The sequence below is a fragment of the Tinamus guttatus genome, unplaced genomic scaffold (genome assembly GCF_059628265.1).
Source record: "Tinamus guttatus ecotype Peru unplaced genomic scaffold, ASM5962826v1 Tinamus_guttatus_pri_ptg000275l, whole genome shotgun sequence".
NCBI classification, from domain to species: domain Eukaryota; kingdom Metazoa; phylum Chordata; class Aves; order Tinamiformes; family Tinamidae; genus Tinamus; species Tinamus guttatus.
The window spans coordinates 1-16,629 of NW_028288809.1; the positions used below are offsets into that span (position 1 = coordinate 1).

At 59.9% G+C, this 16,629-nt stretch overlaps 2 protein-coding genes across 2 annotated transcripts; both read left to right on the forward strand.

Moving 5' to 3' along the window:
• The first annotated feature begins 475 nt into the window (after window positions 1-475).
• POLR2G (RNA polymerase II subunit G) lies at window positions 476-4,990 on the forward strand. Its single transcript, XM_088527296.1, has 8 exons — window positions 476-498; window positions 778-887; window positions 3,825-3,984; window positions 4,061-4,111; window positions 4,192-4,257; window positions 4,497-4,568; window positions 4,644-4,677; window positions 4,831-4,990. Exons 1-8 carry the CDS (start codon window positions 487-489, stop codon window positions 4,842-4,844), a joined length of 519 nt encoding a protein of 172 aa, XP_088383422.1. The 5' UTR covers window positions 476-486; the 3' UTR covers window positions 4,845-4,990.
• Window positions 4,991-5,345: 355 nt separating this feature from the next.
• LOC104570486 (elongation factor 1-gamma) lies at window positions 5,346-10,167 on the forward strand. The gene is given in 11 exon segments (XM_088527293.1): window positions 5,346-5,423; window positions 6,192-6,350; window positions 6,427-6,490; window positions 6,770-6,912; window positions 7,320-7,463; window positions 7,536-7,665; window positions 8,903-8,968; window positions 8,971-9,088; window positions 9,375-9,547; window positions 9,644-9,768; window positions 9,997-10,167. Coding segments are annotated over 11 exon segments (1,296 nt in total). The 5' UTR covers window positions 5,346-5,408; the 3' UTR covers window positions 10,156-10,167.
• Window positions 10,168-16,629: the final 6,462 nt, after the last annotated feature.

Genomic DNA, 16,629 nt, shown 5'->3' on the forward strand with positions numbered 1-16,629 from the left:
TAGGGATCCTGGGGGGATCCTGGTGCTTCCCAGGGGGGTCCTGTTTTTTCCTAGGGATCCTGGGGGGATCCTGGTGCTTCCCGGGGGTCCCGGTCTCGTTCCGCTCCCCCCCGCCCTTTTGTAGGCTCCTCCCCTTACGCTGTCAATCATCGCCCACCTGTCAATCACGCCCAGGCGGACCAATCGGGCCGCGCGTCCCCTCTGGGTCCGCCCCCTCCGCGCCGTCGCTGTCCATCAAGGCTCCCAGCCACGCCCCCCGATAGCGCATGCGCAAAGGTCCTCCCGTCCCCAACGCCGCTCTTTTGCGCATGCGCAGGAGGCGGGGGAGAGGCCGGCCTCCCAGAAGGGGCGTGGCCTCCACGTTAAGAGGCGGGGCTAGCGGGAGGCGAGGCCCAATCAGCGGCGAGCTGACGGCGCGCAGCGGCCAATCAGCGGTGAGCTGGCGGCGCCGACCGTCCGTTCCGGCGGGGCGGCGGCGGCGGGACGATGTTTTATCACGTGGGTGGCGGCGCCGGCGCAGGGGGGTTCTGGGAACGCGAGGGGGGGTCACCGGGACACCGGGGAGACACCGGGAATGGGAGGGGGCACCGTAAGGAGAACGGAACACCGGGGAACCGCGACCGGAAGACCGGAGGGAAACCGGAAGGGGGTCAACACGGCCCGTTTTTGCGGGAGGGGGAGGGGGGGACAGCCGGTTCCGGTTGGGGGCAGTTATCCCGGTCTCCCGTTGCTCCCGCGGGAGCTGTTCCCGGTTTCCCGCCGTCCCGTTCCCGGTAGATCTCCCTGGAGCACGAGATCCTGCTGCACCCCCGGTACTTCGGGCCCAACCTGCTGAACACGGTGAAGCAGAAGCTGTTCACGGAGGTGGAGGGGACCTGCACCGGGAAGTGAGTGTGGGGGGGGGGGGCACCGGGGGGGACGGGGACCGGGAGAGGGGGAGGACACCGGGATGGGGGGGGGAGCACCGGGATGGGGAGGGGGAGGACACCGGGATGGGGGGGGGAGCACCGGGATGGGGAGGGGGAGGACACCGGGATGAGGGGGTAAAGCGGCATGGGGGGGGGGGGCACCGGGAGAAGGGGAGGACACCGGGATGGGGGGGGGCACCGGGATGGAGGGGGGGCACGGGGGGGGGGGGAGGGGCAGCGGGATGGGGAGGGGGGGGACACCGGGATGGGGAGGGGGGGGAGGACACCGGGATGGGGGGGGGGGGCACCGGGGTGAGGGGGGAAAGCGGGATGGGGGGGGGGACACCGGGAGAGGGGGAGGACACCGGGATGGGGGGGGGGGGGGCACCGGGATGGAGGAGGGGGCACGGGGGGGGGGCAGCGGGATGGGGAGGGGGAGGCCACCGGGATGAGGGGGGAGGGGCAGCGGGATGGGGAGGGGGAGGACACCGGGATGGGGAGGGGGAGGACACCGGGGTGAGGGGGGAAAGCAGGATGGGGGGGGGTGCACCGGGATGGGGGGGGCACCGGGATGAGGGGGGAAAGCGGGATGGGGGGGGGGCACCGGGATGGGGGGGGCACCGGGATGAGGGGGGAAAGCGGGATGGGGAGGACACCGGGATGGGGGGGGGGCACGGGGATGAGGGGGAGGACACCGGGAATGGGGGGGGCACCGGGATGGGGGGGGGAAAGCGGGATGGGGGGGGGGGGTCACCGGGATGAGGGGGGAGGACACCGGGATGGGGGGGGCACCGGGATGGGGGGGGGGAGGACACCGGGATGGGGGGGGGGGCACCGGGATGGGGGGGGACACTGGGAGAGGGGGATGTGGGGAGGGCACCAGGGTAAAGGGATATTGGGGGGGGGGACACTGGGAATGAGGGGACAGCGGGAGCAGGGAGACTGGGAGCGGGAAGGGCACTGGGAATAGGGAACAGCGGGAGTGGGGGGGACACTGGGAGGGAGAGACACCAGGAAGGGCGATGCTGGGAGCAGGGAACACCGGGAGCGGGGTGACGCTGGGACCGAGGTGATACCAGGAGCAGGGAACACCGGGAGCGGGGTGACACCAGGAACAGGGAACACTGGGAGCGAGGTGATGCCAGGAGCAGGGTGACAGCAGGAACAGGGAACACCGGGAGCGGGGGTGATGCCAGGAGCAGGGAACACCGGGAGCGGGGTGACGCTGGGACCAAGGTGATACCAGGAGGAGGGAACACCAGGAGCGGGGTGATGCCGGGAGCAGGGAATGCTGGGAGCGGGGTGACACCAGCAACAGGGTGACACCAGGAACAGGGAACACTGGGAGCTGGGTGACGCCAGGAACTGGGAACACTGGGAGCTGAGTGACACCAGGAGCAGGGAACACCGGGACCGGGGTGATACCAGGAGCAGGGTGACACCGGGACTGGGGTGACGGCAGGAACAGGGAACACTGGGAGTAGGGTGACACCAGAAACAGGGAACACTGGGAGCGGGGTGATACCGGGAGCAGGGAACACCAGGAGCAGGGTGATGGCAGGAACAGGGAACACTGGGAGTGGGATGACGCCGGGAGCAAGGTGGCCCCAGGAGCAGGGAACACCGGGAGCGGGGTGATGCCGGGACCGAGGTGATGCCAGGAGCAGGGAACACCAGGAGCGGGGTGATGCCGGGAGCAGGGAATGTTGGGAGCGGGGTGACACCAGCAACGGGGTGACACCAGGAACAGGGAACACTGGGAACTGAGTGACACCAGGAGCAGGGAACACCGGGACCGGGGTGATACCAGGAGCAGGGTGACACCGGGACTGGGGTGACGGCAGGAACAGGGAACACTGGGAGTGGGATGACGCCGGGAGCAGGGTGGCCCCAGGAGCAGGGAACACCAGGAGCGGGGTGATGCCAGGAGCAGGGAATGCTGGGAGCGGGGTGACACCAGCAACGGGGTGACACCAGGAACAGGGAACACTGGGAGCTGGGTGACACCAGGACCGATGTGATGCCAAGAGCAGGGAACACCAGGAGCAGGGTGACACCGGGAACAGGGTGACACCAGGAGCAGGGTGACGGCAGGAACAGGGAACACTGGGAGTGGGATGACGCCGGGAGCAGGGTGGCCCCAGGAGCAGGGAACACCGGGAGCGGGGTGATGCCGGGACCGAGGTGATGCCAGGAGCAGGGAACACCAGGAGCGGGGTGATGCCGGGAGCAGGGAATGCTGGGAACGGGGTGACACCAGGAACAGGGAACAGTGGGAGTGGGATGACGCCGGGAGCAGAGTGGCCCCAGGAGCAGGGAACACCGGGAGCGGGGTGACGCCAGGAGCAGGGAATGCTGGGAGCGGGGTGATACTGGAAGCGGGGTGACGCCGGGAGCAGGGAATGCTGGGAGCGGGGTGATACTGGAAGCGGGGTGACGCCGGGAGCAGGGAACACTGGGAGCAGGGTGATACTGGAAGCGGGGGTGACGCCGGGAACAGGGTGACACCAGGAGCGAGGTGACGCCAGGAACAGGGAACAGTGGGAGTAGGTTGACGCTGGGAGCAGGATGATGCTGGGAGGAGGGAACACCGGGAGCGGGGTGATGCCAGGAACAGGGTGACACCAGGAGTGAGGTGACACCAGGAACAGGGAACACCGGGAGCAGGGTGACACCAGAAACAGGGAACAATGGGAGCAGGGTGATACTGGGAGCGGGGTGACGCCGGGAGCGGGGTGACACCAGGAACAGGGAACAGTGGGAGCAGGATGATGCCGGGAGGAGGGAACACCGGGAGCAGGGTGACACCAGAAGCGGGGTGACTCCAGGAGCAGGGAACACCCGAAGTGGGGTGACACCAGGAGCGGGGTGACGCCGGGAGCGGGCGCCAGCGCCTGTCGCCGCCCTTCCTCCCAGGTACGGCTTCGTCATCGCCGTCACCACCATCGACAACATCGGAGCCGGCGTCATCCAGCCGGGCCGCGGCTTCGTCCTGTATCCCGTCAAGTACAAGGCCATCGTGTTCCGGCCCTTCAAGGGGGAGGTGGTGGACGCCGTGGTGACACAAGTGAACAAGGTGACACCCGCAGCGGCTCCGGAAAAACCCCTCGGGATCGGGATGAATCCGGCCGCCTCACGGGGCTGTTTTCCAGGTCGGGCTCTTCACGGAGATCGGCCCCATGTCCTGCTTCATCTCCCGGCACGTAAGTGGGAGGGCACCTCCGGATCGCTCCGGAGGCGGAATGTGGTGGAAATTCCCGGCTGATTCCTTGTCTTCCCTCAGTCCATCCCTTCGGAGATGGAATTTGATCCCAATTCCAACCCTCCCTGCTACAAGACGGTGGATGAGGTGAGCGCTCGGCTGCGACGGGAATGGTCCGGCAGGGAAAATTTGGGATGCGGAAGTGACTCGTCATCCCGTCTGCCCCTTTCCCAAAAGCTCCATTGGGCTCCAGGGTGACGGTATCCATAATTCCCCACCGTTTCCCTGCTTGGCTCCGCTTGGAGTATTCCCAAGGGAGCTGGGATGGGGGTCAGGAGCCGCCCTGGCTCCGTATGGATCCTGATCCCGGCCTCCCGCTCCCTCAGGACATCGTGATCCAGCAGGACGACGAGATCCGCCTGAAGATCGTGGGCACCCGCGTGGACAAGAACGACATCGTAAGTGGCATCCGCTGGGATCGGGAATGCCGGGAGCCTCCGGCTGTGCTTCCCACAAATCCCTTTCCCTCCTAGTTCGCCATCGGCTCCCTCATGGACGACTACCTGGGTGAGTCCCGCCGGGCGCTTCCCGACGGATCCCGGGCGCTTCCCGACGGATCCCGGCCGCTCCCGCCGGCATTCCCGGCCCGGCAAACAGCCTGCGGGATGGAGGGATGGAGCCGGGATCGCTCCGGGCTCCATCTCCCTGCGTCTCCCGTAGGTCTCGTGAGTTGAAGTGTGTCCGTTCTCAGCCCAACACCGGATGAATCCCGAGGTGACGGCATTCCCACAGGGATGACCGGGATGGCACCCGCCACCCACCCCAGTTTCCCCTTCGCTCCTTAACCCTTTTCCCAATAAAAAGAGTCTTTATTTTTTAACGTAATTCTTCATTTTCTATCATTTTTGGGCATAATTCCTTATTTCTAGCTCTTTCACTCAGGAGGAGTGCACGGTTGGGCGCCATTGGAGCCTGTGCTGGGGAAAAGGGGGAAAGTGCCGGGATCACGGGAGGGGCAGCGACCCGGTGCACCGGGACGCACCGGAACGGGCGCCCGGGGGCGGGCCCCCCACTCGAGCATCGCCGCTTTAAGCCGCCTTGCCCCTTTTAATGCGGCGAGAGCAGCGCGCATGCGCAGAGGCGCGCCCCTCCCTGCCCACACTCCCCCGCCGTCTCGCTTTACGGCATTCCGGGCTTCACGCGCCGCGCCCGCCGCGGGCCTTGCCAGCACTGCGGCGCTTTACGGCGTCGCGCGGCGTCGCGCGCGGCCTCCCTCTCCGTGCGGGCGCTCCTCCAAGATGGCGGTGGCCGGGGTGAGCGCGGCGGCTCCGCGCCGCATCCGCCGCCATCGGCGGCCGCGCGGGGGCCCCGGGGCCGCCCCGAGGGGCTACGGGGGCCCGGGAGGACCAAGAGGACCCGGGGAGCGCGGGGGGGGGGCAGGGAGCGGGGTTGGGGGGCGGTGCGAGTTGGGGGGGGAACCGAGTTTTGGGGTGAAACCGGGTCTTTGAGGGGAAGGAACCGGATTTTGGAGGGGGAACCGGGTGTTGGTGGGGGGTGGGAGCCGTGTTTGGGGTGAAACGGGGTTTTTAGGGAAAAGGAACGGGTTTTGGGGGGAAACTGGGTCTTTGGGAGCAGGGAGCAGGTCTGGATGGGGGCAGCCGCATTTTGGGGTGAAACCGGGGAGATTTGGGACTTTGGCAGGGCAGAACCTGGGTCTGCGGGGAGGGAACCGGGACTTTGCGGGGGGAAACCGGGTTTTGGGGTGAAAAATGGTATTTGCGGGGGTGAAACTGGGTCTTAGGGTGAAAGCGGGTCTTATGAAGGGGGGGCAGCCGGGTTTGGGTGAAAAAAACGTTTTTTAGGGGGTGAAACTGGGTGTTTAGGGAGGGAAATTGGGTCTTTCGGGTGTGAAACTGGATCTTTAGGGGGTAGGGAAGCAACTTTGGGAGAGCGGGATGAGCAGGAGGATCCCTCTGGGAACAACCGGAGCGGATAGTGTTACCGGGGGGGTTGTTCTCGCGGGTGTCACCGCGCCCGCCGCCTGTTGTCACCCCGCGGCTGCCTGTCGTCACCCCCCGCAGACCCTGTACACCTACCCGGAGAACTGGCGCGCCTTCAAGGCCCTCATCGCCGCCCAATACAGCGGCGCCAAGATCCGCGTCCTCTCCAGCCCCCCGCACTTCCACTTCGGACAGACCAACAAGACGCCGGAATTCCTCAAAAAGTTCCCTGTGGGAAAGGTGAGTTCCTGGTGGGATTAAGTGCAAGGAAAAAAGGGAATTTTGTCACTTACTGTCACCGTTTTATGTCCCCAAGGTGCCGGCGTTTGAAGGGGACGACGGTTTTTGCGTCTTCGAGAGCAACGCCATCGCCTACTATGGTGAGCGCCTGTCACTGTTGTCCCCAAAAGTGTCACTTTGGGGCCCCACAGACCCCCCTTTTCCCCTTCCCGCTGTTCCCAAGGCCCTTTTCCCATTTTCCCCCCCTTTCGGATAGGGAAGCGGCTTCTCCTTGCCAAGGTCAACAGCCGGACGCGCTTGGAAGCGGCTCCATTGCGGTGGGGGGGACATGGGGGTTATTTTTCCTGCTTATTTTTGGGAAAAGGGGTTTCCTAATGGTGCCGGGCTGGGAATTTGGGATTTTTTTTTCCTGTTCCCAGTGAGCAACGAGGAGCTCCGAGGTGCCACCAAGGAGACGGCGGCCGAGATCGTGCAGTGGGTGAACTTCGCCGACAGCGACATCGTGCCCCCCGCCAGCACCTGGGTATTCCCGACGCTGGGAATTATGCACTACAACAAGCAGGTGAGCAGGGGAGGCCGCAAATCCTTGCAAATCCCTCGGGAATTGTCGCTATTCCGGAGCGTTGCATCTGCAGGGAGGTAGGTCTGGAATGAGGGCGGAAATCCGGGCTGGAGATGGGAAAAACGGGATTTTTTCCTCTTGGGATGGATCAGGGGTTGCTCCGGAGAATCCGCGGAGCTCCCATCCCCTTGGGATAGCTGCGTTTTTCCCAAGGGATCGGACCGGAGCTCGGATCAACCCCGGCTTGGAAAGTGGCCACCTTAGAGGTGCTTCCAGCCCCTTGCAAGGGAGGATCCGCATCGGATCCCCACCAGGATCCCTGGATTTGGAGACCCGATCCGGATAAAGAGGACAAGGGAAGCGTTCCGAAGCCGGCCGGATTCCCACCATCCCTTTTTCCCTTCCAGGCCACGGAATTTGCCAAGGAGGAAGTGAAACGAGTCCTGGGAATCCTGGATTCCCACCTGAAAACGCAGACATTCCTGGTGGGAGAACGCGTGTCGCTCGCCGACATCTCCGTAGTTTGCACCCTCCTTTGGCTCTACAAACAGGTAGGAAACCTCGGGAAGGGCCCGGAGAAGCCGCCTCCCTTCCCGCCTCGGCATTCCCGACCCGTTTTCCAGGTGTTGGAGCCGGCTTTCCGGCAGCCCTTCGTCAACGTCAACCGCTGGTTCGTCACCTGCCTCAACCAGCCGCAGTTCAAGGCGGTGCTGGGCGACGTGAAGCTGTGCGAGAAGATGGCCCAGTTCGACGGTGAGCGGAATTCCCGGAATTCCCACCATTCCCGGCGGATCTCGGGATGTGCGGAAGGGCCCCGCCCCTTCCCGTGTGCTCCGTTCGCTCCGGGGTGTTTCCAAACGGATCATTGGGGGGTTCAATCCCCCCTTGTTCCCTGTGGTTCCCGCTCCGAAGGCGGGATGCTCCGAGGGAGCTCCCGGTTGTTGCCTTTCCCCTCGGGATCCCTCTTTTCCCCTTCAGGATCCCTCCCTTTTCCCCCTCGGGATCGCTCCCTTTTCCCCCTCGGGATCCCTCTTTTTCCCCCCCCTCGGGATCCCTCCTTTTCCCCCCCTCAGGATCCCTCCTTTTTCCCCCCCTCGGGATCCCTCTTTTTCCCCGCCTCGGGATCCCTCTTTTTCCCCCCCTCGGGATCCCTCTTTTTCCCCCCCTCGGGATCCCTCTTTTTCCCCCCCTCGGGATCCCTCTTTTTCCCCCCCTCGGGATCCCTCTTTTTCCCCGCCTCGGGATCCCTCTTTTTCCCCCCCTCGGGATCCCTCTTTTTCCCCCCCTCGGGATCCCTCTTTTTCCCCCCCTCGGGATCCCTCTTTTTCCCCCCCTCGGGATCCCTCTTTTTCCCCCCCTCGGGATCCCTCTTTTCCCCCCCTCGGGATCCCTCCTTTTCCCCCCCTCGGGATCCCTCCTTTTTCCCGCCTCGGGATCCCTCCTTTTTCCCGCCTCGGGATCCCTCCTTTTCCCCCCCTCGGGATCCCTCTTTTTCCCCCCCTCGGGATCCCTCTTTTTCCCCCCTCGGGATCCCTCTTTTTCCCCCCCTCGGGATCCCTCTTTTTCCCCCCCTCGGGATCCCTCTTTTTCCCCCCCTCGGGATCCCTCCTCCCCCCCCCCCTCGGGATCCCTCCTTTTCCCCCCCTCGGGATCCCTCCTTTTCCCCCCCTCGGGATCCCTCCTTTTCCCCCCCTCGGGATCCCTCCTTTTTCCCGCCTCGGGATCCCTCCTTTTTCCCGCCTCGGGATCCCTCCTTTTTCCCGCCTCGGGATCCCTCCTTTTTCCCGCCTCGGGATCCCTCCTTTTTCCCCCCTCGGGATCCCTCCTTTTTCCCCCCTCGGGATCCCTCCTTTTTCCCCCCTCGGGATCCCTCCTTTTCCTTCCAGGATCCCTCTTTTCCCTCTGGCATCCCTCTTTTCCCTCTGGGATCCCTCCCTTTCCCTTAGGATTAGAAACAGGAGGGAATTGACCTCCATTATCCCTCCCACAGCCAAGAAATTCGCCGAGAACCAGCCCAAAAAAGACACCCCCAAGAAGGAAAAACCCCCCAAAGAGAAAAAAAGCAGGAAAAGAAGGAAGAGAAGAAGCCGGCGCCGGAGGAGGAGCTGGACGAGTGCGACCAGGCCCTGGCTGCAGAGCCCAAATCCAAGGATCCCTTCGCCCACCTTCCCAAGAGGTGAGGCCCTTGCCGGAATGGGAAGCAGGGGGGGCTTCCCATCCATCCTGGCCGTATTCCCGTGTTTTTTTCCCACTTTTTTTGCCGCGTTTGGCCCCTTCGGGCCGTCCGTTTGCGCCGGCCCCTCTCCCTGCCTGGAAAAGGGCAAAGCCGCTTTTCCAGAAGGGAGGCGGAGCGGCTTCCCGCTGGGAAACCCGAGCCGCGTTGGCAGCTCCTCCCGCCGCTCCGGAGGCTCCGGAATGGCCAGGAGAGGGCGAACGTCCCGCGGTGCCGCTTCCCTCCGCAGCCCCTTCGTCATGGACGAGTTCAAGCGGAAATATTCCAACGAGGATACGCTCTCCGTGGCGCTCCCGCACTTTTGGGAACATTTCGACAAGGAAGGCTGGTCCATCTGGTACGCGGAATACCGCTTCCCGGAGGAGCTCAGCCAGACCTTCATGAGCTGCAACCTCATCACGGGTGAGATCCCGCTGCCGTTTTCCTCCTTTTCCCGACATTCCCTATCCCCGACATTCCCTATTCCCGACATTCCCGGCTGCTTTTTGATTTTTCCAGGGATGTTCCAGCGTTTGGATAAGCTGCGTAAAAACGCCTTCGCCAGCGTCATCCTCTTCGGAACCAACAACGACAGCAGCATCTCCGGAGTCTGGGTTTTCCGCGGGCAGGAGCTGGCATTCCCGGTGAGCATTCCCGTTCCCGGAGCGGCTTTGGGAGAATCCCGGCTTCTCCCAGAGCAGCTGCTTGGGATCCCTGCGGCACCCTGGGGATCGTGCCGAAATCAGGGAAAAATCACTATTTTGGGCTACGGATTGGGCACAAACGGGAGCAGCACAGCCAAAGGGAGGGAAAGGCATCCCGGGAATGCTTTTTTCCTGGAATGCCGACCTTTCCCGCTGCCTTTTCCGCAGCTGAGCCCGGACTGGCAGGTGGATTACGAATCCTACACCTGGCGCAAGCTGGATAGCGACAGCGAGGAGTGCAAGACGCTGGTCAAGGAATATTTCCTTTGGGAAGGAGAATTCCAGCACGTCGGAAAACCCTTCAACCAGGGCAAGATCTTCAAGTGAGGAAGAGGAGGAGGAAGGCGGCGGCGCCCGGCACCGCACGGACTCTCAGCGGGAAAGGGGGGGAATTTCGGGAAGGGCCGGAGCGCTCCCGGGAGTGGGAATGGGGTCGGAATGTTGTGACCCCCCCACACGTTATTCCAACAAAAAATAAACCCCCCCCCCAAGTGCTAGAGCTCCGGATTTGGCTCCGAATCTCTTCCCAGGTGGAAAAATGCTGGATTCTTGGGGGGCTGGGCACAAGGAGGAGGGGATTCCAGCCCTTTCCCGCTGGGATTTAAGGATGGGGTCGGCGCTGAGGCCTCCGGATCTCCTTGTGGCTCCCTGTTTTCCTTGGGATTTCCGGATCCGCAGGGATGGAGGGAGCACCCTGACCCCCCCCCTTGTGTCCCTGTGTGTTGTGCAGGGGTTGGAGGGGACACCCCAAAACTTGGGAACACCGCAAACCTTGGGAATGTCCCAAAACCTGGGGACAGGGAGGGGACACCCCAAAACTTGGGAACATCCCAAACCTTGGGAATATCCTAAAATTTGGGGACACCTCAACCTTTGGGGGCACCCTGAAACTTGGGGACACCCCAAACCTTGGGAATACCCCAAAACTTGGGGACAGGGAGGGGACACCCCAAACCATGGGGACATGGGGGGGACACCCCAAAACTTGGGAATATCCTAAAACTTGGGGACAGGGAGGGGACACCCCAAAACTTGGGGACATGGGGGAGGGACACCTGAAACTTGGTGACTTTGGGGGGGACATCCTCAAACCTTAGGGTTTTTTGGGAGGGACACCCCAAAATTTGGGGACTTTGCAGGGGGGGACCCTAAACCCTGGGGACAACCTGGGCTTGGGGACTTGGAGGGTTCCTCAAACCTTGAGGACTTTTGGGGGGGAAACCCCAAATATCAGGAGTTTGAGGGGGGACACCCCAAACCTTGGGGACACCCTGAAACTTAGGGACTTGGGGGCAAATATGGGGGAGCTGGGGGGGACACCCCAAATACAGGGGACACCCCAAACCTTGGGGACATGTTTTGGGGGGGAAACCCCAAATATCAGGAATTTGAGGGGGGATAACCCAAAGCTTGGGGACACCCTGAAACTTGGGGACTTGGGGGGGCAAATATGGGGGACATGGGGCACCCTAAACCTTGGGGACTGGTTTAGGGGGGACACCCCAAACCTTGGGGACATTTTTTGGGGGGGAAACCCCAAATATCAGGAATTTGAGGGGGGACGCCCTGAAACTTGGGGACTTGGGGGAGCAAATACAGGGGAGCTGGGGGGACACCCCAAATACGGGGGACACCCCAAACCTTAGGGACATTTTTGGGGGAAACCCCAAATATCAAGAATTTGAGGGGGGACACCCCAAATATGGAGGACACCCCAAACCTTGGGACCTTTTTGGGGGGGGAAACCCCAAATATCAGGAATTTGAGGGGGGACACCCCAAAGCTTGGGGACACCCTGAAACTTGGGGACTTGGGGGCAAATATGGGGGATTTGCGGCACCCCAAACCTTGGGGACACCCTGAAACTTGGGGAATTGGCAGAGCAAATATAGGGGAGCCAGAGGGGACACCCCAAGTACGGGGGACACCCCAAATGTGGGGGACACCCTGAAATTTGGGGACTTGGGGGGGGGAATATAGGGGAGCTAGGGGGGACACCCCAAATATGGAGGACACCCCAAAACTTGGGGACTTTTTTTGGGGGGGGGAAACCCCAAATATCAGGAATTTGAGCGGGGACACCCCAAACCTCGGGGACACCCTGAAATTTAGGGACTTGGGGGCAAATATGGGGGATTTGGGGCACCCCAAAGCTTGGGGACACCCCGAAACTTGGGGATTTGGGGCAGATATGGGGGGCATGGAGCACCCCAAACCTTGGGGACATTTTTTGGGTGGGAAACCCCAAATATCAGGAATTTGAGGGGGGACACCCTGAAACCTGGAGAATTGGGGGAGCAAATATAGGGGAGCTAGGGGGGACACCCCAAATATGGGGGGCACCCCAAACGTCGGGGACACGCTGAAACTTGGGGACTTCGGGGCAAATATGGGGGATTTGGGGCACCCCAAACCTTGGGGACATTTTTGGGTGGGAAACCCCAAATATCAGGAATTTGAGGGGGGACACCCCAAAGCTTGGGGACACCCTGAAACTTAGGGACTTCGGGGCAAATATGGGGCATTTGGGGCACCCCAAACCTTGGGGACACCCTGAACCTTGGGGAATTGGCAGAGCAAATATAGGGGAGCCAGAGGGGACACCCCAAGTACGGGGGACACCCCAAATGTGGGGGACACCCTGAAATTTGGGGACTTGGGGGGGGAATATAGGGGAGCTAGGGGGGATACCCCAAATATGGGGACACCCCAAACCTTGGGGACATTTTTTGGGTGGGAAACCCCAAATATCAGGAATTTGAGGGGGGACACCCTGAAACCTGGAGAATTGGGGGAGCAAATATAGGGGAGCTGGGGGGACACCCCAAATATGGGGGGCACCCCAAACGTCGGGGACACGCTGAAACTTGGGGACTTCGGGGCAAATATGGGGGATTTGGGGCACTCCAAACCTTGGGGACATTTTTGGGTGGGAAACCCCAAATATCAGGAATTTGAGGGGGGACACCCCAAAGCTTGGGGACACCCTGAAACTTGGGGACTTGGGGGCAAATATGGGGAATTTGGGGCACCCCAAAGCTTGGGGACACCCCAAAGCTTGGGGACACCCCGAAACTTGGGGACTTGAGGCAGATATGGGGGGCATGGAGCACCCCAAACCTTGGGGACATTTTTTGGGTGGGAAACCCCAAATATCAGGAATTTGAGGGGGGACACACTGAAACCTGGAGAATTGGGGGAGCAAATATAGGGGAGCTAGGGGGGACACCCCAAATATGGGGGGCACCCCAAACGTCGGGGACACGCTGAAACTTGGGGAATTCGGGGCAAATATGGGGGATTTGGGGCACTCCAAACCTTGGGGACATTTTTGGGTGGGAAACCCCAAATATCAGGAATTTGAGGGGGGACACCCCAAACCTCGGGGACACCCTGAAATTTAGGGACTTGGGGGCAAATATGGGGAATTCGGGGCACACCAAAGCTTGGGAACACCCCAAAACTTGGGGACTTGAGGCAGATATGGGGGGCATGGAGCACCCCAAACCTCGGGGGCTGGTTTAGGGGGTGACACCCCAAACCTTGGGGACATTTTTTTGGGGGAAACCCCAAATATCAGGAATTTGAGGGGGGACACCCTGAAACTTGGAGAATTGGGGGAGCAAATATAGGGGAGCTAGGGGGGACACCCCAAATATGGGGGGCACCCCAAACGTCGGGGACACGCTGAAACTTGGGGAATTCGGGGCAAATATGGGGGATTTGGGGCACCCTAAACCTTGGGGACATTTTTGGGTGGGAAACCCCAAATATCAGGAATTTGAGGGGGGACACCCCAAACCTCAGGGACACCCTGAAACTTGGGAACTTGGGGGCAAATATGGGGGATTTGGGGCACCCCAAACCTTGGGGACACCCTGAAACTTGGGGAATTGGCAGAGCAAATATAGGGGAGCCAGAGGGGACACCCCAAGTACGGGGGACACCCCAAATGTGGGGGACACCCTGAAATGTGGGGACTGGGGGGGGATATAGGGGAAGTAGGGGGGACACCCCAAATATGGGGACACCCCAAACCTTGGGGACATTTTTTTGGGGAAACCCCAAATATCAGGAATTTGAGGGGGGACACCCCAAACCTCGGGGACACCCTGAAACTTAGGGACTTGGGGGCAAATATGGGGAATTTGGGGCACCCCAAACTTGGGGACACCCCAAAACTTGGGAACTTGAGGCAGATATGGGGGGCACGGAGCATCCCAAACCTTGGGGGCTGGTTTAGGGGGTGACACCCCAAACCTTGGGGACATTTTTTTGGGGAAACCCCAAATATCAGGAATTTGAGGGGGGACACCCTGAAACCTGGAGAATTGGGGGAGCAAATATAGGGGAGCTAGGGGGGACAACCCAAATATGGGGGGCACCCCAAACGTCGGGGACACGCTGAAACTTGGGGAATTCGGGGCAAATATGGGGGATTTGGGGCACTCCAAACCTTGGGGACATTTTTGGGTGGGAAACCCCAAATATCAGGAATTTGAGGGGGGACACCCCAAACCTCAGGGACACCCTGAAACTTGGGGACTTGGGGGCAAATATGGGGAATTTGGGGCACCCCAAACCTTGGGGACACCCTGAAACTTGGGGAATTGGCAGAGCAAATACAGGGGAGCCAGAGGGGACACCCCAAGTATGGGGGACACCCCAAATGTGGGGGACACCCTGAAATTTGGGGACTTGGGGGGGATATAGGGGAACTAGGGGGGACACCCCAAATATGGGGACACCCCAAACCTTGGGGACTTTTTTTTGGGGGGGGAAACCCCAAATATCAGGAATTTGAGGGGGGACACCCCAAACCTCGGGGACACCCTGAAATTTAGGGACTTGGGGGAAAATATGGGGGATTTGGGGCATCCCAAAGCTTGGGGACACCCCAAAACTTGGGGACTTGAGGCAGATATGGGGGGCATGGAGCACCCCAAACCTTGGGGGCTGGTTTAGGGGGTGACACCCCAAACCTTGGGGACATTTTTTGGGGGGAAACCCCAAATATCAGAAATTTGAGGGGGGACACCCCAAATATGGGGACACCCCAAACCTTGGGGACATTTTTGGGTGGGAAACCCCAAATATCAGGAATTTGAGGGGGGCCACCCCAAAGCTTGGGGACATTTTGGGGGGGTTCATGCCATGCCGGTGCCAGGGGGGAGGGGACACGTGGTGACATTGCGGCCGGGCCTAATCGGCTCCATCTGGCGCTTTTGGGGGCCCCGAGGAAGGGTGAGTCACCCACACGCATCCTGCCCCGGGGGGGTGACACGGAGCGGGTGACAGCGCCCTGGCAACGCCGCGGGGGGGGACAGGCCACCACCGTGCAAAAACTACACCCGTTTCGGTGCAAACGGTGCAAATATTGCAGGAAAACGCTGCGCCGACAGTGCAAGGAATGGTGCATGTTGTGGTGCAAATATTGCTGCAAATTGTGGTGCAAATGGTGCAAATATTGGTGCATATCATGGTGCAAATATTGCTGTGAATTGTGGTGCAAACAATGCAAATATTTGGTGCAATTTTGCTGCAAATTGCGGTGCAGATGGTGCAAGTATTGGTGCATATTGTGGTGCAAATGCTGCTGCAAATTGCAGTGCAAACGGTGCAAATATTGCTGCAAATTGCAGTGCAAACGGTGCAAATATTTGGTGCAAATATTTGGTGCATATTGTGGTGTAAATGCTGCTGCAAATTGCAGTGCAAACGGTGCAAATATTGGTGCATATCATGGTGTAAATATTGCTGCAAATCGTGGTGCAAACTGTAAATATTTGGTGCAAATATTGCTGCAAATATTGGTGCAAATTGCAGTGCAAATGGTACAAATATTGGTGCATATTGTGGTGCAAATATTGGTGCATATCGTGGTGCAAATGCTGCTGCAAATTGCAGTGCAAACGGTGCAAATATTGGTGCATATTATGGTGCAAATATTGCTGCAAAGCGTGGTGCAAACGATGCAAATATTTGGTGCAAATCATGGTGCAAATATTGCTGCAAATTGCAGTGCAAACGGTGCAAATATTTGGTGCAAATAATGGTGCATATCGTGGTGCAAATATTGCTGCAAAATGCAGTGCAAACAATGGTGCATGTTGTGGTGCAAATGCTGCTGCAAATTGCAATGCAAATGGTGCAAATATTGGTGCAAATCGTGCAAATATTGCTGCAAATTGCAAATTGCAATATTGCACAGTGCAGCAAAGATTGCTGCAAATTGCAATATTGCACAATGCAAATGGTGCAAATTTTGGTGCAAATATTTGGTGCAAAATTGGTGCATATTGTGGTGCAATTATTGCTGCAAATCATGGTGCAAACTGCAAATTTCGATGCAAGTATTTCGTGCAGATATTGCTGCAAATCGTGGTGCAAACGGTGCAAAGTCTGGTGCAAATATTTTTTGTAAGATTGGTGTGTATTGTGGTGCAATATAGCTGCAAATCGTGTTGCAAACAATGCAAGTATTTGGTGCAAATTTGGTGCATATTGTGGTGCAAATATTGCTGCAAATCGTGGTGCAAACGGTGCCAATTTTGGTGCAAAATTGGTGCATATTGTGGTGCAATTATTGCTGCAAATCACCGTGCAAACTGCAAATTTTGGTGCAAATACTTGGTGCAAATATTACTGCAAATCGCAGTGCAAACGCTGCAAATTCGGGTGCAAATATTCGGTGCAAACAGTGCAAATATTGGTGCAAACCACCATGCAACCCCCACCCGTTGCCCCCCCCCCCCAGTAAATCCCCCCCTTTTAACCCTCCATTTACATTATCCCCCCCCC

Excerpts from the sequence above, each read along its gene's own strand:
- POLR2G (XM_088527296.1), top strand. Across the intron at positions 888-3,824 it reads GAGGGGACCTGCACCGGGAA|GTACGGCTTCGTCATCGCCG; the intron begins GTGAGTGTGGGG and ends CCTTCCTCCCAG. Across the intron at positions 4,112-4,191 it reads CCTGCTTCATCTCCCGGCAC|TCCATCCCTTCGGAGATGGA; the intron begins GTAAGTGGGAGG and ends GTCTTCCCTCAG.